This window comes from Anser anser (genome assembly GCF_964211835.1).
Source record: "Anser anser genome assembly, chromosome: 3".
Taxonomy (NCBI): domain Eukaryota; kingdom Metazoa; phylum Chordata; class Aves; order Anseriformes; family Anatidae; genus Anser; species Anser anser.
Window position 1 is genome coordinate 98,269,268 of NC_139722.1, and position 23,344 is coordinate 98,292,611.

General features: G+C 42.7%; 1 protein-coding gene across 4 annotated transcripts in view; it reads right to left on the minus strand.

Annotated features, from left to right (window-relative positions):
* The window catches only part of LPGAT1 (lysophosphatidylglycerol acyltransferase 1), a 67,858-nt gene extending 51,728 nt beyond the window's left edge, over positions 1-16,130 (minus strand). The window contains exons 1-3 of one of the 4 annotated variants that reach the window (XM_083827790.1): positions 15,259-15,398; positions 14,099-14,319; positions 11,190-11,327 (exon numbers count right to left, since the gene is read on the minus strand). In XM_083827790.1, the coding sequence (XP_083683916.1) occupies positions 11,190-11,327; positions 14,099-14,141 (181 nt within the window). In that variant the 5' untranslated portion in view covers positions 14,142-14,319; positions 15,259-15,398. Of the gene's footprint in view, positions 1-11,189; positions 11,328-13,408; positions 13,428-14,098; positions 14,320-15,258; positions 15,518-15,819; positions 15,967-16,063 lie in introns of those variants that run through there. The other 3 variants (XM_083827793.1, XM_083827791.1, XM_083827792.1) reach the window with 3 other exon arrangements.
* Between the last annotated feature and the right edge of the window lie 7,214 nt (positions 16,131-23,344).

Below are 23,344 nucleotides of genomic sequence, written 5' to 3' on the forward strand. Positions count from 1 at the left end.
CTCCCTATCACAGAAACAGTCTGCATTGCACAGTCCAGAAAAACACAAATACTGGGGAAACTGGACAAAGATTCCACTGGAAAAAAATGCAGCCACAAGACAGAAGCAGCCTTCAAACAAGCAGTTGGAGAAGAACTGCAATTCTGCTTCAAGAAGAAAAAAAAAAGAAAAAGAAAAAGGACAATAGCAGAGTCCAGTGGCTATAAATAAAGAATAATCTACCATCATTAATAGGAAGGTAGGCAGATGTCACCAGCAGGTTTAATCAGTTTTTCTTTTTTCCCCATACTGGCACATAAAAGCAAGTGCTCACATCAAAGTGGCTCCAAGAGCAGAGTAAGGGAGAAGGCCTGTGGCAATCAGAAGGGGTGGCTGCAGCTCGTGCACGGCAGTTATTCCATTAGCTCCACTGAGATAACGCTACGCAGCGTGCCCAATAGTTAAGGCTGCTATTAATCAAGGGTAATCTGCAGCACGTTCAGAGGTATACATCTCATAGAGGATTTTTTGCTTTTAAAGCAGACAGATTCGAGGCCTTACTGCTTGTTGACAGCAGACCCAGAAGATCTGACGAAGGAACTTGTTATAAAGAGTTTAAGTATGTTCTGTGGTGACAGCTGCACAGCCCAAAACGAACACCTGATAAAAGCAGCACGAAGTTTTCATGGTTATTTAGGAGGGAGCAAGCTCTGTTACAGCAAAGCTTATCATAAACTGCTGCTCAGGGTGGTTTTTCGTTGGTGGTAGTTTGCTTAAATGACAAGTGAGGTATTTGGAAAGGCTCAATGCTAGGCATACAGAAGTTTATGGCACCACTTAGTCCAGGCTTCCGTGTCAGGCCAGTTGAAAACATGCCTTCAAACTGCAGGTAACTGGTGGTTTACAGCAATGAACACGCTCAGGAAGAGATGGCTAACTGTTCTCCTCTCAAAACGTGCAGATTGCAAGCATCCTGTATCGTTTCAAGGAATCCAGAACAACTAGAAACTTTTCAGATGTTTTTTCTCCCAAAGAAATAACTTGATACACCCAGAAATCTTACAACAAATATCCCAATACGGTGGAATACCAGCTCTTTCTTGGGACAGCGTAAGACCTCAGCAGAAGGTAGTTATGCACACACGAGGACCTCGAGAGGCTAGCCAGCGATGGGAAGACATGAGGTGGAAACCTCATTTCCATTCTTCACTGCAAGTTTTAAAACACTGTATATTTGGGGACTGTAGGCTTTTCAGAGCACTATGAGAGTCTCCTTCAGGTACGACACACACAGAATGCGCAGTCCAGCACCACTTTTCTGCAAAGAGGGAGAGCAATTTCTCACAGGAAATCAATAAAGCACATTATTCTAGCGTGCTTCTACTGTAGCTGGAGAGCTCGCTAATGGAGGGCTTTCTGGTACCCATGAAATGCTCTGAAGCACCTTGAGGTTTATCAAATACAAAACCCAGAAAACTCTCAACAGGGCTGGAAGCGAACAAGCATTACTTTTTCTTAAATAAGATGTTGAGCTTGCCTAAAACTCCAAGTAAAAGCGTGCATTCATCCCTTTATATCAAATCTAGTTAAACAGCATGGTGAAAAGGTGTGATCAAACCCTGAGCAAGTGTTGGACTCTAAGACTGTTCCCCCAGGACTGGGAGCAGGCAAGTGTTACAGACAAGACTGTACGTCCCAAGAAAAGCTGCCAGAGCAACTACAGCTAAGAATTGAGACTGCACTTCTTGAAAGATTTGCTAAGTGGGGGTTGTTGATGGTGGAAACACCACCAGAATTAAACAGCTGAGCAAGTAAATGTTTTCCAAGTGTTTAAACCCAACTGGGCTCAGAGAACCATGATTTTGCATATATTCTCTGAATAAGTCAGCTTGATTCAAAAATATGAGACTGTTGACTTTTCCTCCAAACAGAAGCAAACTACATGACTTTACTTACTGGATGAAGGTTCAAGTCAAGAAAACCAACGATACTATTACGGGGAATCAAGATTCTAAAGGTTGTACGATCACTCCTGCAACGCAGCTCTCCTTCAGCTTACCTAAATCAACTTCAGTTAGCTTGCAGTTACCTCTTTGGATTCTTCATGTCTCTGCAGGTCCAGACGGAGGGCTATGAAGATGATCAGAGGGCTGGAGCACCTCTGCTGTGAAGAAAGGCTGAGAGAGCTGGGGGGTGTTTAACTTGGAGGAGGCTCTGGGGAGACCTTATAGCAGCCTTCCAGTGTTCAAAGAGGCCAGAGAAGAAGGACAGGCTTTTTACAAGGGCATGTAGTGATAGGGCAAGAGGTGATTGTTTTAAACAAAAAAAAAAAGGGGGAGATTTAGGTTAGCTATTCAGAAGAAATTCTTCACTCAGAGGGTGGTGAGACCCTGGCACAGGCTGCCCAGAGAAGCTGTGGATGCCCCATCCCTGGAGGTGCTCAAGGCCAGGCTGGATGGGGCTTTGGGCAGCCTGGTCTGGTGGGAGGTGTCCTGCACATGGCAGGGGGGGTTTTACAGTTCCTTCCAGCTCAAACCACTCTGTGATTCTATGTTACTGCAAAGTGCTGTTGATGCTGTCTTGTTATACAACTGACCTTTTTCAGCCCAGCTTATGTTGGAGTATATATAAAAAAAAATGCAGAATGCATTCAGAACACCCTTTACTTTTTAGATTATCTCTGTTAAAAGGCCTACATGGGAAAGGCAAAAGGCCACTCTGTGCATTTATTTACTGTCCCCCTGCAGTCAACTCAGAACCAAGGAGTTTGTCTCCCCTTGAAGGGCACTGACCATTTCAAGCTCCTCAACTCAGTTGACTCCAGACAGAAAAAGAACAAATCTGTGTGCCTGAATGATCGTAAGAACAGAAATACATATTCACACAATGTATTTTGAGATTGCAGAAGTAGCATAATCTCAAAATCAATATCCACAGACTGTAAAATTGGGTGCTAATCAAGCAGCTGCAGCATTATTCTTTCCTCCCCCCACACATCTTTTTTTTTTTTGCCATCCTCCAGGTGTTAAAATGGGTTAAGATCACCAGAAAACATAACGAAGTCATTGAACATTTTCAGGTTGCAGTGTGGAGGGCAAAACTTAACAATGAAAGGCGTGCAAAGAATCAAGAAATAACTGGATACAGATGCAAGGAAGCACAAGGACAAACCTTTAAGGTTTGGAAGGCTTTTGGAAGCCTTAAATGTTTGCACTATTGGGTTTCAAGGGCTTTATTAAACTTTTCACCCATGCTACAAACAGTCTAAAACAAAGAAGTTAGAACATGAACAAGAACTACAAACATTTCCCCCTGGGCTTTTGAGATACTATGCTCGTTCTTTCAATGAATGGATTTTACAAAGGCCCAGGGAAATAAGATATTCTGTTACCACAAATGTAATAAAAGTAAACTAATCATAAAACAATAAGAAGTTAATGATACAGATTAACATAACATCAAATTCCTATATTCAGTTCTATGTTTATGCAAGGCCCACTGTTAAGAACAAAAGGCCACAAATAGCTTTGAGAAGCACGCTGGAAAGTATATATAAGTCATTTTAGTTGGAAACTTACGCTAGTACTTTTGCTGGCACGATGCAGCAAATGATCCAAGTTAAACATGTAAACATATTTAAATTTACCCCATATTATCCTATAGCAGTTCAGCGACTCTTAAGAAATAAGCGTGTAGCCACGCTTCAGGTTGCCAGTAAGCAGAAGTCCATTACCATAAAATCAGAAGAGACGCTGTGGCGCTCTCAGGCTGTCACAAATGAAGTGATTAGAAGGAAAGGCAGCCTCACTCTCATTATTCTAGCTGATGGACCTCAAAGCAGCAGCAAAAAGTGTACTGTTCCTAATTTTTAAAAATGTTTAGCTCTCTGGCATCTGTTAGTATTACAAAACAAATAATCCTCTTATACCTGCTAACTGCAAAAAATACCTTGGATTTGCAGGTGAGTCTTACCAGGAGTTTCAGTAGTACTTTTTATAGTCTCCAACAAACTTATTCCAACACTCTGAATAGCTGGCTCTAATATCTACCCTTCGTTCTCAGCACACAGACTAATATTCAATGTACCTTTCAAAGAAATACCCAATAAATCCCAATTTTGAAGTATGTCGCTGCAATGACAGTAATTGAGGCTTCTCTTCATATCTCTCTTCTTACTCCTAAGTAAATAAATAAAAAAATCCACATGTCTCAGATCAGAAAGTTCTTCTAAACGTTGGGAACACATGCTAAAAATGACAGCAGACAAATGTTGTGTGGGAAAAAAAAAAAGAACAAACTTCCAAATACATCAATTAAAACCAGTACTTCACTGTAGAGCAGCTTCTCTGGAGAGCACAAGTAAAGGGATCGAACAACAAAGTTGTGAAAGAGACCGTAAAAACAGGCTTCTCAATTTCAAACACAGCAAACGTGCCACAAATACAAACAGACATTGCAAATCTCAACATTCCACTTTACAATTAAATGATTAATGTGAACACTCCTAAGGCCGTGTTTATCAACAGTACTTGATAGGTAACTTGTCATATCCTGTGGCTACAAGCATCTTTACTTACTCAGGAAGCACATGCTGCAAGTTTCACAAATTACTCTTTCCTCTGACAAATGATCAAAAATGTTGGCAAAAAAGTGGGCAAAAATAAGTTTATTCAGCCACAAAAGTCTAGCACTTGCACGGTGTAAGAGTTTGGTCAATACATTCAAACATCAAACTCTACCTATCCAACTAAACCCTCCACGATTTGCTCAAAGAAACCCTGCCTCGAAACAAACCTAGTGAGCAACCAGACATTGCTTTTGCATCAGAAAAGGGTGGTAATGGGACTGAAAAAGGAAGGAGTGTGCCACCTGGAATAGCTTGTTCCTTACCGCCAGCCACCCAAATTAGCCTGCCTTTGGTGACGCACTGTGACACCACTCGTGGTTAGATGAACTCAGCACTGCAATTTAGTTCTTAAGTTTCAGTAGGCTGTTAAAATATGTGCAAAGAATGGGAGCAATAATGGGGAAAAAAAGATAAAAAGGTACTTCAATGTTTTCTCTCATGGAAGTGCTTCTTTCAGCCTACAAAAGTCTCGTTAAACTTCAAAGCCCAAGGTGGGCATCAGATGATCCTTTAAATATATCCAAGGCAACAGAACTATCTGGATAAAGACTTTGCTGTTGTACCACTCCCTTCCCATATTATTGGGTTAGGAGACCAAAGTGCTAGATTTGGTGACACAAATAGAGATCTCCAATACCGCAAATACTCCTCCATTAGTTTTTCATGTAATCCAATGCATGCAAGAGGCTTAACAGACATTCACATTAACCATACCTTCATCTGAAAACCCTTTTACAAATGTAAACTAAACGTCTTGTGTTTGGTGTATGGTGTATCAGCACATACACAGGCTATGGTTATATTTGTTTCCAAGTAAAAGCTGTTGCTAGGAGGAACAAAAACTGAATTTGATGCCAGAGGCAAGCGCAGGAAATAAAAATGGGTACGTTATCCAAATGAAACGAATGCATTTGGAAAGAAAGCTGGCAGCTACCAGACCTGGAGTTTTGCCAGGCCATCTATATGTATTTATGCATATCAAAACAGACCAGACAGGTACAAATTTCAAGAGGTCACCTTACTAATGCGGTGCCTTCACGCATGCTGCGTGACGGTACAGAGCCCTGCTTGACAGATCGTCACGCTGCTCACCGCCCACACGGTTGCTCCCTCCCAGGTCTCTTCAAACACTCTCAAATGCACCTCAAGCCTCATGTTTCCACGTAACCCTGGGTCAGATTTCTGACTGACTTCCTCTGGCTCTGCCCTGCCTGCGGTAATCGAAGCATCAACTGCTCTGCCTCAAGAGCTGCAGTTGGGCTGACGTCCTTCACGCCTTCCTTTTAGAGATGCTATGCCAACTCCTTTATATATATGTATATACACAAAGTGAGTAGAAAGTCTTAAACCCACAATTCTTTTACCACCTTATTCTTTTCCTTATATTAACACTAAACAGCCACCCATGTATACCTTTGGGATCTAAAAGGCCATGATAAACGAGGTGAACTAAACATCTTCCAGAGGAAAGGACGCTGCATCTGACGCCATCTGCCGCTGCCAGATTAACGAGTTGTTCTGGAAGCTGCAGAAGTAACAAAGCCTCGTTTCCCAAAGATTTGTTGCCTAACCTCCTTTCCCACAATGTGCTGGACAAGATATGCCAGCGGTGGGACAAACCCAGAAGCACCTATGCACTAGCTGGCAGTGCAGCTGATGTCCCGCGAGATAGACGATGGCCAAATTCCGCCTGCTCTGCCCTCAGCTGAGGCACTGGCTCGGGTCTCTCTCTTCTCTGCTCAGCTGCCAGTTTTCACAAAACTCCCGAGAACATCATTCTCTCTGAACCATCTGGTCAACTGCAGACAAATTTGTGAGGAGGCAAATCAGAAATGTGGGAAGGATAACAAAAAGAAGAGCTGTTAAACAAGGGGCTTAATCCCAAAAGGAAACTATACTACAAACACTAAAAACATTTATCTACATGTATGATAAATTAACCAAGTCACCAAATTACATCAAAAAGGTGTTCAATGGCCTATCCCAAATACCACATTCAAACATAACTGATGCTTATACTAACCAAAAATACATATTCTGAAGGTTGGTGGTTGTTTTTTCCCCCCGTTCTGGCAAGCAAGCACAGACGCAACAGACATTCACAGAAACTGCACATGCTTGGAATGTCAGGATGCTAGAAAACAAATGAAACTAAATAAACAGGATGACCAAAAAAAAGACACAGTCAGTCAAAATCCTCCCTTTTGCCACCAAAAAAACACACCCCCACAAGCATTATGTTATTGTCCTACCGATTCAACTTTCCAGAACCCACGTCCTCTCAGACAGCAGCACGCTGGCCCTGGCTTGCAGAACACTTTCTACTTTTAGTTCTACATAAGTGAGAAGCAGTAATAAAGCTGTTAATCCTTCCTCTCCTCCTTTACTTATATTACAAAAGTAGTGACACTCTAAACTAGCTTAAACTATTAGATCCCTTACACAGGGACAATTCCTTTTAGAAGGTTTTGAGATCATATTGTATGACACCACCTAGCCTGCGAAGTAAATATTTGTGAAAAGCCATAAGGAAAATAAAACCCAAAAAATCGGCACTGCTGACTTATTAAATCTTAAAAGATTTAAATTTATTACCTTCCAATGATATTTAAAGTCCCCTTCTTTTTTACATACAGGTGGGGAGATTGCATCTCTTCTACGTTATTCTCCCCAGGAAAAAGAACCATAAAGTTGTCTAGTTCAGTTCTGATTCAAGTTTAGCCGTGAATGAAATGGTTCTCATTTGATTTCAGCTTGCGTTAATGAAACTGTTGACCCTCATAGAGCCCCTTCTTAATTCTCAAATAGCTTTAAAATAACTGAGACAAGAACAGCAAAGCGTGAAGCTAGTACTTTTATTAAAATATGTAGAGAACAAGGAGAATAATAACACAACGTGCAGTCATGCATTGAGCCAAAATTTTCCCTAAGCTCTCCATCGTGATACTGACCTCTTTCCTAAGTTGCTACTTTGCTTAAATGTTCATTATTTTGGACTGTTCAACACTGAACAACTTCTGCAATTTGTTGGCTATTCATATAGCTTAGCTACTTTCAAAGTTCTTTACAATTGTCTCTGCAGCTGACAAACTCAAACAGCCAAGTATACAAAACTTCCGAGGAACCCCACTGCTAAGCTTTCATTAAAACGAACACTGGCCTTTTTATTCCCTAATCAACCCGTTCTCAGTTCATGATAGCCCCTCGATCTCGCCCTATGTTTGATTTTCTTCTCTAAAGCAACTTTGCAAAAGGCACTTTTACAGCCCAAATAACAATAATCGCTTCACAAGACAGCAGAAGGAGGTGAAGAAGTTCACCTCAGTGACACCTCCACCACATACTGGAGCCCTGTCCAGCACAGGACTGCTCTCTCGAACTGGGGCCACGTGCAGTAGTTCAACGACTACAGCAAAGCTGGCTGTGCCACTGAAAGATGCAGTTCCTCTTTGCCTTTGCTGTCTGCTCCCATCTTCTTTCGCCCCACCTGTACAGTGAACTGGTTTAGGGACCTGGTGGGGTTTGTCCGTCAGTACTCCAGCGAGAAAGGCGGTGGGGAGTTTTTAGTGTGGCTCAGGGCCGTGATGCAGATCACCACACAATCATTGCAGTACTTGGCGATAACACTGACGCAGTGGTGCAACCCTGAGACTGAAAGCCTGGGACCGGCCTTCTTCAGGGGCACTCCCTGCTCGAAATGCTTGTGGGGAGAAAAGATACAGCCTTGTATGCAAAATCCCTCACTGGTGTCATGGAGCATTTTTAGGAATGCAAACATGTTGGTCTTATTTATTTCGGTAATTGCACATACGAATGGATGGACTATTATCTCCAGTGTGGCAACTGCAAGAGCAGTGCAATTACGTGCCTACGCAATCCTGCATTTGACGTGTCATCTTAAGCATTAGTTTATATTCCGCTGTAATAAACACAAGCAGATTACATATCTTGGAGCTGTATTTTGGCTCAGTTCACGCCGGAAAGTTACACCGCTAAGCTTATATTCCATAAAGGATTTACTAACTGCCCTGTCTAATTAAGGTTGCACAACTCTTCAATTTTTAAAGTCCTGTTTTCAACGGCTTAAAACCTTGCCAAACTAACCTTTGGCAAGGCTTCTCCGTCCCTCACACACCCAACAGAGAAAGGGAAAGTAATACATCTATTCGTTTGAGCTGCATTCTAAAAAAGTAATTTCTCAGAACAAAATGACAGAGAAAAATAGGTTTTATTCCTGTCATACAATTGTTTTCTCTAGTTTTCTTGAAAAGCTCTAAGATTTTATTTTATTTTTTTGCTTTAATGCAGTTATACTAAACACACGTGAGAAGGAGAAATCACATCTCTGGCATCAAGGCATTATCCCTGACATATTCCAAATCCCCCTTCACACACGCTGCAGAGAATTGGCGCATAAAGAGTTCAATGCCCTAAGATTCTGTTCCTCCTCCAAACCAGAGCTGGACAAAACCTTTCCTACAATTACTTCACGTGGTTCCTAAAACCCTACCATCAAGGAAAAAAAAAAAAAAAAAAAAAAGAAGGTACAGAGAATGGAGAGACATCTCTCAGGTATTCTTAGTCATATCCTTCCAGGCATTTAACCAGCAATGAAGGGAGAAGTAAGATGACTAGCATGAATAGATACACTAAAAACAATGTCAGGCCCAGAACTAGGAGGGATGAAAACATGTCCTAAAAATAGAAATCTTGGCCGTAAGCAGGAATGGAACTCCAGTTCAGAAGCATTCCACAGGCATTCCCAGAGTAAGTAATTTCCCCTTCACACCTTTCTGTACGAGTACTCCTCAATAACTCCAGTCTTACTTTCCTTAGGTCTACCTGACAGATTTGGTATGCTTGCAACATACTGTTTTATCCAGATCAGGTGAAATGCAGGAGCATAGACTAACCCACCTTCAAAAAGAGGAAGCAAATAGCAACAAACAACACAAATACTGCTAGCAAAAAAATAACAGCATGTGCTTGTGCTTTAAGTTCTGTGCCAGCAGGCAGTAGCTTTCTAAAAATAAAATTTTGAGAGCATTTCAATAGCTAATCTTTCAGAATGACCACTTATAGTTAAATGATACAATAGGAAAATAAAAGATGAGCATTACTGCTTTTGACACGCTGCTGACACTAGATGAAGTACAAAGCAAGAAATATGGCAAAGCCCGTGTTGCAAAAAGGCGAGATGGGAATTTCCTGGTGTGATTTTAGATGTGATTAAAATAGGTCAAGGGTCACTACATAGCACCCTTTACAAACACACACATCCCTTGCACAAAGAAGGGGACAGTGAGTTCACTGTACTGCTCCCCGCCTCTTACGCAAAGACACAATGAGCCTTTGCTCTGAGGCCGCAGCAGAACCAGCTCCAATGTCCCTCACTCATTCAACTCCGACCTTTCCTTATCAAGGCAGCTCACTAGTTACACACAAACTTCCTCTTACAACATAAATTCAAAGATCCCAGCTTGTTCTAACCCTAGCCTACGCAGAAGTTAGACACATCGGGGAGAGCTGCACTCAAGTCAGGGAAGAAGCCCAACGTCGGTCTCTGCCTGGTACGTTGCTTTCCAAATCCATCGAGGCACATCAGGTATCGTCGCACATTCAGACAAAACCACAAAGCAAGAACAATCTTTTCTTCATTTCCACAACTCAAAAACATGACTATTTCCCCCAGCCGACTGCGCAGTCCTCGCAGTGGTGAACAATCCCCAAATATTACCAATTAGAAATCATACTGCAGGAACAAAGTGGGGTAGAAGACAATGGCAGGGCTCAATGCATAGATATGTCTCCTGAAATAACACCCCCTGCCTTATTTGGTGCCAAAAACGTACTTTTATCTCATCTGCTGTTTTCCAACTCGTGTTGCACTTCCTGCCTGACGAGAGGGGCCCTCGCCATGCCAAGCGGCGCTGACAGCACGCTTGGCCTGTGCCAGTGAAATGTTATCAGAACCCCACCTGGGTCTTACCAAAACATTCTCATTTGTAAAGGGTTTAAGGAGTTGAGTCTGTTGACTGATGAAACAAAGAATGCTTTGAATTAGGAAAAAAATGAAAAGGGTGATTGCTGAACAAGTTATACAGAAGAAGTCAAATACTGGTCACTACTTGATTTTACGTGTCTTACAATAGATCTCAAATTACTTGAGGGGAGAGACAACTGAAAACCCAAATCTCAATTTTACTCTTGTTGGCTGAATAATCAAAAGGGAGGAGACAAAAATTCTCCTCATTTGACAAAAACAGAATATTCTTAGATACTACTTAAATGTCCTTGCCAGCTGGTACAGAACGGTAACAGGCAATGCCATTTGATTAGTTCAGCTTTTTACCTGCATCACGATACCAGCAAGCATCCTCACGCCACTAAGATGCTTTCTGCATGGTGGCCGAGGTTTATCACTCTTCCTTTCACCAACCTGTCCAACTTTATCGAGAGACTTTGTGTGTGCTGGCAAGAGGCTGAAACGGAAGGTAGCACCGAGTTACCCTCTACCTTCTTCACCGCTGGAGTACAAAATGCTGCAAGCACAACTCTGATGCAAAGCCCCTCCGAGACTGACCCCATGCGACGTGCCTCTCCCCTGGGGCCCTGAGAGGCAGAAGCACTGCTGCAGACGGAGGACACTCGCCCATCGCCAGCTCCTCGTCGCCACGGGTAAGGGCGAGGCACACGGTGCTACTCCCCGAGCAGGACTGAGCTGAGCAGAGAGGAATGAAGCATGAGATCAGCATCACGATTATCAAGACTGCTGATGACTATCGTGGAGACTTATAATTGCAATTCTGCAACAGCAATATCACCGGCTAATGATAAGTGCTGCATAGATGGCAGGAGAAGACAAGAAAACAGTGCATCTAAGCATTTTTAAGCCAAGCGAGGTTTAATTCTCCCAGCCCCAACTATTTTTAGAGATTTGATTAGACACAGGGATATTAAACTTAACTCAGTAGTAGCTACTGACCCGAAGAAGTTCCAATTTAGAAGATGGCTGCTTTAAAAGGAGTTTTGTAGGTGAGCAGGAACTCATCAGAAATTCACCTCTGCAGATATGCTCCATCTCCCTCCCATTACATCTGCTGTACTATTTAGGGGCTTCTGTTCTACTTGTATGTTAAATGACAAATTATAGCATAGAAGAAAGGTACTTGCCAACAAAAGATCAAGCATTCTCAAGTTCACTTTCTTTCAGGCTGCGTCTTCCAACAAATGCAGGAAAAATATTGAGAAGTGTTACTCAAAGGTGCCTTTCAAACCACCCTAATACGCAGATTCTGAGTGCCCTAACTGAACTGCTCCTGCAAGGGCAATACATTTATACAAAAAGCCTTCAAAAAATGGCTTACAAGAGTTCCAAGAAGGTCTTTCTGAAAACAGCTAAAAATCAAATAACACCGTTAGGTATCTGAACATTCTTCATAAGAAGATACTCAGTTTTCCCTTTCTTAAATACTATAAAGTTCATGGGAACAACATATCATCCTCTGCCCTTGAAAAATCAAAGTTCCAAGTTCTCTCTCATATTTTCAACTTAAAAGGAAAAATTAGGGAAAGCAGAAGGATCTTGACAACCTCTCTTCCCATTCCTTTCCCTATTTTGCTTGTCCAGTTATCCACTACCTCTTTACGTAAGATCAAGTGCATTGGCAAACAGAGACACCTACGTTTATCAAAAAGCACAGATTAGAGACACAGATCATGCACTTTTCTCTAACAAATCCTCTGGGATCCTAGCACAAAAGCACAGGTTTATGCGGGGGTGGGGAGGAGAAGGGCAGACCTAGTTCATGAGTTTTCCTCAGCTGTTCCAGCGTGATTCAATAAAGTGTACCGACAATTATGCAACAAGAGCAAAGCCCAGAAGGAAAAACTAACACTCGCCATATTTTCTTCATTTGGTGTTGAGCTGTCTCCTACATATTACATACAAACTTACATGGGGGATTAAAAAAAAAAAAAGTCTGCCCTGAATCTAGCTTGCAGGCTGAGTTTAAGTCCCTAATTATAGTTTAATGTCACTTCTTACTCAACAGATGACCCAAGCCTGGAAGGGGAAAAAATAAGTAAAAAATAAAAATAGAAACACACCTACAACGCAAGCAAAACATAACATTACCTCCAATTAAAAGACAGGTAAACTTATTTAGCTGGCAACCCTCTGAACTGAGAGGAAAAAAAAAAAAATCCAACTCACCAACCACTCCACCACACCAAAAAAAGAAAAATCCTTAATCTTCTGGATGAACCCATACATACCTATGATCTTCTGTTTACTTTCACGAAGATGGAATATATTGCAGCTTATCTTTGGCTTAGTCTTGGAATTGAAAACAGAAAAGTTCTAGAGCGATGTCTCTTTCAGATACACCACTGTAAGTCTTAGGCACCAGCTCTAATAAAGTAGTATTTCAGTCCTGAATTAATGTATGTCATACTGTATATGAAGAAGGGACCACAGCAACAACCTTTTATAAATCTACCCATCTGGAAACAGACGCACAAATTTACCCCGTCTACATGTACTGCAGCCAGAAAGGTATCCTGTCCTTTCCAGGTCTGTTCTGGGTGTGGTACCGAACACTGATGAGGGTAAAGGAAGGAAGGACAAAGAAACAAGCTATTTTTGCTATTTTGTAGCTTTCAGCATAAAACATGTTCATGTCTTCATACCAAATAAGAAAATATATTCAAACTGAGACTTTGTACTAGCGCTTGCTTAAAATCCTCCCCAAGTCAAAAGCCATGCTTTATAGTGAGAAGCGAAGAGAAGGGCCTCCTTACCCATACATCATCCCAGCAAACACTTCTGTGTAGCTGTTTGTAAATGATACGTCACATAAACATACTAGGACATTTCAAGACTGCAAAACAAAGGATTTCAAATCGTCAAGATACAGCAGCAACACCAATGAACAGATGCTTCAGGAAGTCTCTAGGATATGCAGATCATGCTAAGACCACTTTCCAAGCAATAGGCAAAAGAAACCACACAGTTCTGCAGTCAGCAGTAAAACTGTCCCAAAGAAACTGCCTTCAAAATTGACAACCGTATCGTCATGGGACAACGGCTTGAATTTTAACTAGCATGTTCAATATACGCAGCGTATCCTCAGGGTCGTATGCTGTATGAGTTTAACGTTCCCATTATGCCCATGAACTTTCCCATTTCCAATTAATAATAATACACACAACACCTTGAAAATTAACCCTCCCTTCCGGAAGGACTTTTTGCTTAAAGGCATAAAGCAGACTTTTAAAAATGTACCTGCCACTGCAAATACTATGTGGACTTCTTTTAATGAGCAAATATAAACATATAAAAAGATTTTTAAAACAGCATATCTGGAAAAGCTTGAGCTGTACCAGGCAAGGCAATTTCGAAGCAGTGCAACGCTGCGACAGTTCTAGCCCGACAGACCAGAATCTAGCTTGCTGCTGCCACCATCTCCTTAAGAAGAACTGGAAGCTCACCTAGAGTATCCACAGAAACTTTGTGCATCTCGGAAAGGCACATGACAGGGTACCAAAAGGCATATTATCACAGAGGCTTCAGCTCTTGTAGCCTAACAAAAAGCGCTCCGTCTGGGTCAATACTGACATTCTGACTAATCGGGAGTCTGACCAGACTCCAGAGCTGTGTGTTGCCATTCCTTTTTTTCCTTGTTTACATGGACAAGACCTGCGGATGCAGCCTGGGCAGAAGAGAGGGAAAGAATTTTAGGAGGGCTGTTCATATTTTGCACTCAGTAGATTCATTTCCTCCCCTTTCCAAGGTCTAAGCACATACAAAGATCTGACGGCTGTTTTCTTGCAGAAAGTGCAGTAGCCAGGATGAAAATCAGTGTATTCAAGGACAAGACTAGAGCTTTCCTTAATATTTCAGTTCAGTCCTTCATCTTGATCAGCCTATGAATACTAACAAGTAAAAATAAGTTCAATAATCACTGCAAAGCAAGCATGCAGAGGGGGGGAAAAAACCTACAGGTTCTGTAATTAGCTTTGCTAACAGTAAATGAAGAGCCATATAATCAAGAAACACCAGGCATCGCTATTTCTGTGAAAAAGGTTGCTTCTGTTTCCCTCCGTTCTCAGGCAGCAGAGAAGACAGTTGCTGTTTCAAGGACCAGAAGACCTATTCTTTTGAGATGACCTTCATGCCAAACTTCTTAGCTTTGTGTCCTGACAGTTTTAAGTGGAGATGATTTAGAGATGCATGCACTTTACAAAGGAAGTTTGTTCACACTCAGAGTTTGGCTCTAGCAGCTATATTCACAGTACAAATCAACACTGTTTTGAATAGACGTGCCTCTTTCATGTAATACTAAACCAAACCGATCAAGACACATAATGCCAAAAAGCATTGTTTCTGATAACACAAAGTATTGATTGAGAAACTCTATTGTTTAACGCACAATAAATTTGTAACTACGGTTTAAAAAACATTTTGGTACGCTCAGCATCTCTGTGCAGAAATACAATGCATCCGTATACGGCACCTGAAAGAGAAACACCCCCCCATGCCCACTATGTTTAGCTATTCCCCTGCACACCCCCACACTAAAACATCTGCGTTATCATACTTGTCGACAGCTTAATATTCGTACATTGTGTAGTTAATAAGATGTGCTTACCTGTGTATCCTGCCCACCAGCCCCAGGAAGCCACCATAGCTAAAAGCCATTTAAATAACACTCCTTCGATATACCAGAAGAGCTTACTATCCAACACTCGGAGCGGCTGCAGCACAATTAAATACAAGACGTAGGACGGGATAGCAACCAGGTTATTGGCGACCATAAAAGCGAACCTGAGGAGTGCTTTCAGCAAGGTATAGCCCACCCGCTGGGCCTGCTCGAAAGTCACGGCCATCCTCTTCACAGCGGGACCGTCCTGGGGGAGAGGAAAGAGGGGGCACAGGTGAAGGCTCCGGGCAGGGCCGGGGCAGCGGGAGGCTCCTCGCCGCCCGGCCACCCCCGCTGCCAGGGGCAGCTCCCCAGCTCCGCCCGGCGGCGGCAGCCTCCCCGCCGCCCTCCCCGCCTCCCTCCCCGCCGGGGCCGGGACCCCGGCCCCCGGCCGCCCTCCATCTTCCCCCCCCCCGCTCCCCGCGAAGGTCACGGGCGGCCTCTCCCTGCCCTGCCCGGCCCGGCCCGGCGCTGCCGAGCGGAGCCGGGCCCCGCCGGCGGCGGCCTCACCTCCGGCAGGGCGGCGGGGCGGCGGCGGAAGCGGCGGCGGGGCTGGGGGAGCTGGGCCCGGTGGCGGTGGCGGCAGTCCCGGCCGGCGGCTGGCGGCGGCTCATGGAGCCGGAGGCGGCGGGCTCGGCCGCGGCAGCGCCGCTCAGCCTGCGGGGAGAGAGAGAGGGAGAGGGAGAGACAGGGGGCGGGCGGCGGGGAGGCGGGAGCGGCGGGCCGGGCGGGCAGGCGCAGACCGCGGGATCACCTCGGTTCTCCCGAGCCGGGCCTCGGCACCCGCGCCCGCTCCTGCCCGTGCCGGTGCTGCCCTCGCCGGCCCCGCGCGGCCGGGCACGGGGAGCCCCCTGCACCTGTTGGGGGCGGGCGGGCGCCGCTCGGCCCCCGGCCCCCCGGCCCGCGGCCCCCCGAGGGAGGGGAAGGGGTTTCGCGAGCCCTGGCAGCGGGTTTAGGTACGGGGGAGTGAGGGAAAGGGGGCCGGTGTGGGAGACGGGAGCCTGCACCTCACGGTCTGGCTTGGCAGGGCTCGGTGCCATCGGTCCTGCCAAGGACAGCAGCAACGCGGTGTGTTCTGCTGGCTCTACATACATAGGCGCACAGGGCGTGCGTCGTATTGATCAAAATCTCCAGCTTTTTCTCTCATCCGTCCCCTGCTTCCTCTAGGAAAGCGCCGCAGCCGTCCCCAGGGGCCGTCACAGCAACAGCGGGCCCAAGACCCTGCTCCCCACCAGGGCAGGCTCTGCAGGCCGGGCCCCAGCGCTGGAGACTCCGCAGCACCCTCCTCACAAACTGTTCCATGCAAAAGGAGGAGTGTTGCCTTCCACGAAACAGGAGCGTCCCTTGCTGCAATCCTCTGTCCTTTCACTGTGCACGTCTGGCAAAAAATCTGCTGCCGTCTCCCACTGGTGCGCTCCTTCAGCCATCTCCAGACTGACCAGGCCCAGTTTCCTCAGCTTAGTTCAAACATTGTGATGCTTCAGCTGAGCTGAATGGTTTGTGCACGTAATTTTAACTTGGCTTGATTCTCAGGGAACAGACACAGACTGGAATAAATAAATAAATAAATAAATGTACCTCAAGAAGGAGATGTGCTAGAACATCTTTTGCACTGAAAAATAAAATTTTCAAACGGTAATATTTAGACTGAAAAACATATCGCTTTCACATAAAAACCATACTATGTGTAATGCTAGTCCACCGTTTCCCAGACACCGAGTCTTCAGAGATGACTGTACCATCAATGAAATTAAATCCAAACCTCCACTCCAGGGAGAAAACAAAGTTGTTATTGCAGATAAATCTCATTTCAGAATTTTAAAACACAAACAACCAAATAATGCCATCATGTTCTATTCGAGCAAAACAAAACAAAATTGCTGACCTTCTTGACAAAAAGGACGAGTCTTGCATAAGCGGTTCCAACTCTGGGTGTTTTGCTATGTTGTTTTTATTACTAGGTTAAATCTGACAGTGCACTCAGTAATCATTATGGAGTCAACTTCAGCTGTTCTGAAGTGTTATCAACTTCCGTAGGACTTGGGTTTTTTTCTTTTTTATCACATGCAAACAACTCAGAGCATATACTTGAGCTTACTCTCAGCAAAATTTCAGTCCAAACTCCTAAAGACAAAGGACAACTGTTAGGTAATAATTACAGTTACGTTTTAATTTTTACATCTCAACAGCAAAATGAAGCCTTGTTTGTATATTATTCCAAAATAAAAATGAATTGTAATTCATGTTTTTCATATAAAATGTGGTTGCTCTTTTTATTCTGTTTTATTCACTGCACAATTTGTAATAAAATCCTGATATATGATGCTTCAAAATGAGAGAGTCCGCAGAATTTATGTTAGACAACTAACCAATTAGGTAATTTATACAGCTGAAAGGAATTGCACATGGGGAAGCAGGCATACAAAGCATTCTTTGTCAGCACGACGGCCTTAAAGCTTAGGAAGCTGTGGTTTAACATTTTGCTGAAAGAGCTAGTAGCAAAGACCCACCCTTAGTCCTCATTTCCTGGCCTTCATGTGGGCAACCCATGTTGTAGGAAGCTCACTCAAGGAAACAGCCCTTACAGATCCCGAGGTGCCTGTCATCCAGTCTGGGGCTCTGAAGAAACTTTCCTGTTATAAAGTAACACCTTTGTGCATGTATGTGCCATTACTGTAAATAAAAAAGGGAAAAGAAAAAAAAACAACTAAGCAGCAGTGAACTTTTTTCATTTGGTTGATAACTGTTAACGCTGAAGCTCTGCAGTTTCACAACAGGCTTGTTGTGGTTTTTCTTTCTTCTTTTTCTTGTTTTAAATTCAATTCCTCGAGGCAATTCCTCATAATTTCTAAGAGATTGTGAGTTTTCTTAATGTGTAATTTGTCATTTAAAAAGGAGTAAAGATTAATATAAGCAACTCTTGATTTGTGGCCTTTTTAACCATTTCTCTACAGTTTACACATTTTTCAACTAAACAACTCACTGTAACTATGGCTTCTCAGCCCAGCAGACGATACTGACAAAGATGTCGATACTGATCACTGGAAAAACATGTTTTAATGTGCTTATTAACTGTTAGAAATATACAGATACCGACACTGGTAATATTAGGTGGTTAAATGATGTCAGGCATAGCTGGAGCAGATAATTCACTACTGGAAGTGTCTCCCACAACCGCCAAGAAAACCTACGGACAAAAAAAAGAGAAAAAGGTTAGCCTTATTCCTGCCTATAAGAAGGAAAAAACATGTTGTTATGGCAGTGGGAGTGTTATACAGTAATAAACAAACACATCTGTTACACTCAGAGAGTTATGTTAAGAAGTTACCCCAACCAGCCTATAAATGACCGCAGGCAAGCTGCACAGCCTGCAAGGTTCTGAATTCACCAGGCTGGGTTTAATCACGGTATCTGGCTACAAGATGCAAGTCAGATTTTACTCATTAACCCCTTGAGAGACTTTTGCAGAAGATAACGTGTTTTTGGTTTTGTTTTTTTTGTCCCTGGGTACCCTTCAAGAAGTCCCTGGCCGCCATGATTCTCGCACGCTACCATTCGAGGGCAGGCATTTGCATTGCAACGTTGCCGTCACGTTAGAGCTGCCTCCAAGCATAGCTGCGAGGAGAGAATGCACTGCAGACGTTCAGGCAGGCCGCATGTCACAGAGGCATAATGAAATCCAGGTTCAAAGCTGTAAACACCAAATAGACTTAAAGATGTGTTTCTGGAATTCAAAAACAGAAAGTTTTGGAATGCTTTTGAACCTCCGTCCAGGTCCAAGGCTGGGAAATAAAAAGCTGCTCCTTTGTCTTGACCAGATTCAATCAGTTCTCCCTGCTTGCTTTTCTTGTAGCAAACTGAAGTCACAGATGCCATATGGCCTGAGAAAAAAGCCTTAGGAATAGGCATTCATGTGCAGATGACACTAAAACCAAAATTGCCTTTAAAAAAATCATGAAGGCCTGTCATACAGGCAACAGAGACAAGGGAACAGCCTGAGAAATCTCAGAAATTCCGCAGAGCAGGAAACGACTACTGTTTCCCACCTCCCAGAGCAAATTACTACTTGAAAAAAGAAGTATAAATTTTATTGAAAAAGTAGCATGAGTGAAGATAAAAGTAGACAAAACTGACATTGAGGAACTACAAAGATGGAAGCGTGTGCAGAGTGCAGACGGCTGGAAGATGCCCAACACAAAATAGGGCATATGCTCAAGGCAGCATAATTCCAGAAAGCATCTCAAGTGAACTGAGTAGTTGATATTGGATTTTGGAAAAATAAAAGTTTAAAGAAACACCAAGAACCTTGCAATTATGTTTTCCATGTGCTGCAGTAAAGAAAGAAAGCAGTGAAAAGAAACAGAAAAAAAAATGAAAAAAAAAAACTGTGGGCCTGAAAGGGAGAGAGTTAAATTTGCAGCCTCCAATTCTAAGGTGCTTTACAGGGTGTACAATACCCTGGTTTGGAGGGTTTTCATACTGCCATCCTCAGAACATTGAACATTTCATTTCTTTTCCACAATATCTGTTAAACCTTCCATAGTATTCTCCAACACTCACTGCCATTCCGGTCTCTGTAAAAGAGGTAAAACCACCGCTGTGCTCCAAGTCAATTCTTAAAGGGCAGTCTGTTGCTCCACCTCTACAAGCTGCACCTCAGGGGGAATGGGGGAAATTATGCTTGTTAAAGTCCCTTGATCTTCAGTGGCAAGAGGGTCTTACGTCCTTTCTCTTACTGATCCAGTGGTAAGGCCACCCTTTTTAAAAGCCCCACTTTCAATTATCTTTTAAGATGCACGAGTTCCTTTTGAAGACTCGCACACAAAATGAAAACAAAACAGAACGGCCGTTTTCCTTTTCTGATTTTTCCCCAGGAAGTAAATACCACCAGCCTATCTGCAAATAAAAGCAGCTTTCACTGAAAGGTCATCTTCTCCTAGGGGCGTCTCTGCCTAGGGACAGTTCAGGGTAATACGAAGGAGCCACTAAAATGGAGTAAATTGTGCCAATGGCTTTAGTACCTGTTACATCCCTCAAGATGAGCCAAGCTGCAGGCATGCCTGCCTTGCCAGCTCCTACAGTTCTATCATACAGCATGGTCATTTTTGCTCGTTTCTCCAATATTTTAAGCTCTTGGATGAGAGCCTAAGTTTTTTCGCATTAAAAAATTATAGGCCTCAGAGAAAATGTGTCACAAGGGTGTCCAAAATTTCAGGCTTATGATAAATGCACACTTTTTTCCCCCCCTCTCTACTATCTTGAGTTTACATCAGACCTCAGACAGTGTTCTGACAAGACTGCAGGCTGCCAAGTTAAGGCCTTAAGTTGTTCTAGGGGCATTTGTATTTTTTCTGGAGAAAGTGGCAAAGAAGACTTCCTGGTTTTAAACAAACCATATAAAACCACAACTAAATAGCCCAAAGAAATCAAAAGGCTATCGCTAGGATGTGAGAGACTGAAAAACAGAAGGCATTCCTTTAGAGTACATAGAAATGGTGGTCACATATCAATGTCATGTTGCTTGAGTTTAAATATATATATTATATATATTAATCATGATTCACTAAATATTAGGCAAAACTGAACATTACATATGTCTTTGAGTTGATAGTTTCTTCCAATATTTTTGTAAGCTTAAATGAATTCAAGAAAACATTTTATAACTGGGTACATTGCATCTGTAATTTTACTTCAGGGAATTTCATATAGTTAGGCACAGACAGAACAACTTCTGGATCCAGCGAGGAAACATCCCTTCACTTCCCATTCAAGTGTGATGCTTAAAATTCTGTCCAACATAAAGTAAAAATTAAAATTCTACCCACGGCTTCTGAGGAGAACAAGAGGAGCCACAGCCAAGGAGGCCATCTGACATGGAAGACACAGCTACGCTAAACGAGTACAAGTACAAATTATCAAGTGTGCTACTAGGGAAAAGAGAGGACCACTCACATCTATTGCTGGCTCTGGCTACAATCCCATCATTCTGTCTAGCGAGTCCTGCAGCAAAAGGGATTTTCTTTATGCAGTGAGAAATCTCAAGAGCAAGGATACAACACTCCCTGCCCTGCACTGCTGATTGGACTCATCTGTTGGATCACCACTGCTCCAAGCAGTTGAGCAACTCGGACCTGAGGCAACAAATGGTATTCCTCCTGTTGATCATACCTGTTCCTGATCCTGTTGATCAGAGTTGGGCACTCTCTACAGGAATGTGTTTTAGTCTCGCCTGAGAGATAATTCTTGTTTATCATGTGTTTACCGATAGTTTCCTGAGGCCAAGGCTGTGCCAAAGTAGATTTGATGAGTACAAACACATAGAAAATGATAGTTTGTAAATTTCTTTAGGTGGAGGTAATGTTCTAAAATTTAGAAGTGCTCAGTTATTTAGGATTTTTCTTTTTTTTTTTTTTTTTTAACAAACAAGCAAAAAAGGGTTTTGGTCACATTACCTTTGTATTACAAAAACAGGTGTGATAACCAACACCCGTACTACTTTTACTACGAAGAATCTAACAAGACTAACTGTAAGCTACAGAGGGGGCCCAAGCCACATGACGCTTCAGTGAAGGCTACCCTGGTCTCCTAAAAGGGTTTGGGTAGATTCACATCTGAATGTACGTACTGTTTCTATAGCATAGCAAGATCAAACCCAAACACTTTCAAGAAGTTTGGCATGAAAAGTTTTGCATGAGAACAGCACACTTGTCTTTGTTCATGTCCTTTACCATTTGTGAAAAAGGTGAAAAAAAAATAAATGAATCACATTTGAACAATTTGCCACTTAGTTAAGAATAGCAGAACATGAAGCAGATGTAATCATCCCTCTCTTCTATCAGCCATATGTAAATTTCATAATTTTCCACTTAAGAGCAGCTTGTTAGCCTTTACAGCAGTGCCACTCAGATTTTCCATCTCAATATTTTACATAAAATATGTAGAACACCTTCAGAATATTTTTTGTTGGTTTTGGTCTAGCGTTAGCCTCTTGTTGCATCTACATGTTCTGTAACTCAAGGAGATCTGATAAGATTACTTGTAACCTGTTTCACAGTTGCCAAATCAGTATCTCCTTTTAAAAAAAAGGAGAGGTTAGCACTCAAAAAAAGTTAGGTTTTAGACAGCTAAACCATTCAACAGATGCTTCAATCTCCTCCAAGAAGCACAAGTTAACTTAAAGTTCTCACTTCTGGCTACAATTTTCATAAAGGTATAAGATGAGCAAGAACTTAGTATTAACCATAGAGGGATAATGCCTTGAGTCTCAGATTTGTGCCTTTGCTTCCACAAAGTACACGTTGTGATGCGACTCTCAACATTGCAGTAAGCATACATATGGGAAGAAAATGGTTGGTTGTACTATTACAGTGCCACCTCATACAACACTAGATTTCTCCGTACACCAACATCCATCACCACGAGCTGAATTATTCAGATGTTTTGAGGTGTTTAATTTCTCATTAAAACTAAACTGAAGACTTTGACTGAGACTACTTATTAAGGATGGATAACAGATACACCACTATGCAACCAGATGGTCAGTGAGGAACACTTTAATTTGTTACTGTAGATACTGTGTTTCTGCCATACTGTGTTTGTCAGTCAATGGGTGGCTTAAGTAAAGAGCAATGCTAGGTTTGCATCTCAGTTACACGGGCATTTTTCATCTTTTGACACTACCATCACCAAGGAAAGTTTGAGCTGATGGTTTTTCTTGGTGGTGTGTTTTGTTTTTGCTTGTTTGTTTTGTTTTTTTGAAAGAAAGGAGCTCTAAAGTTACACTTAACCACTTACTGAATCTTTAACCTCTGTACTGTCTTGGTTATGAAATTGTTTATTCACGACAAACTGATTTAGTTCAATCTTATCTACAGAATCATATTACTTCAGGCAATTTTGATATGCTGATTACGTATAAATTTACACTTTGCAAGATTTTTATAATCCCATAGTGCTTGCTTATCCGGTCATTGTATAAATGGAAAACTGAAGCCAGCCTGTCTTCAGGCAGATGGAACTCCTCTACCACTTACTA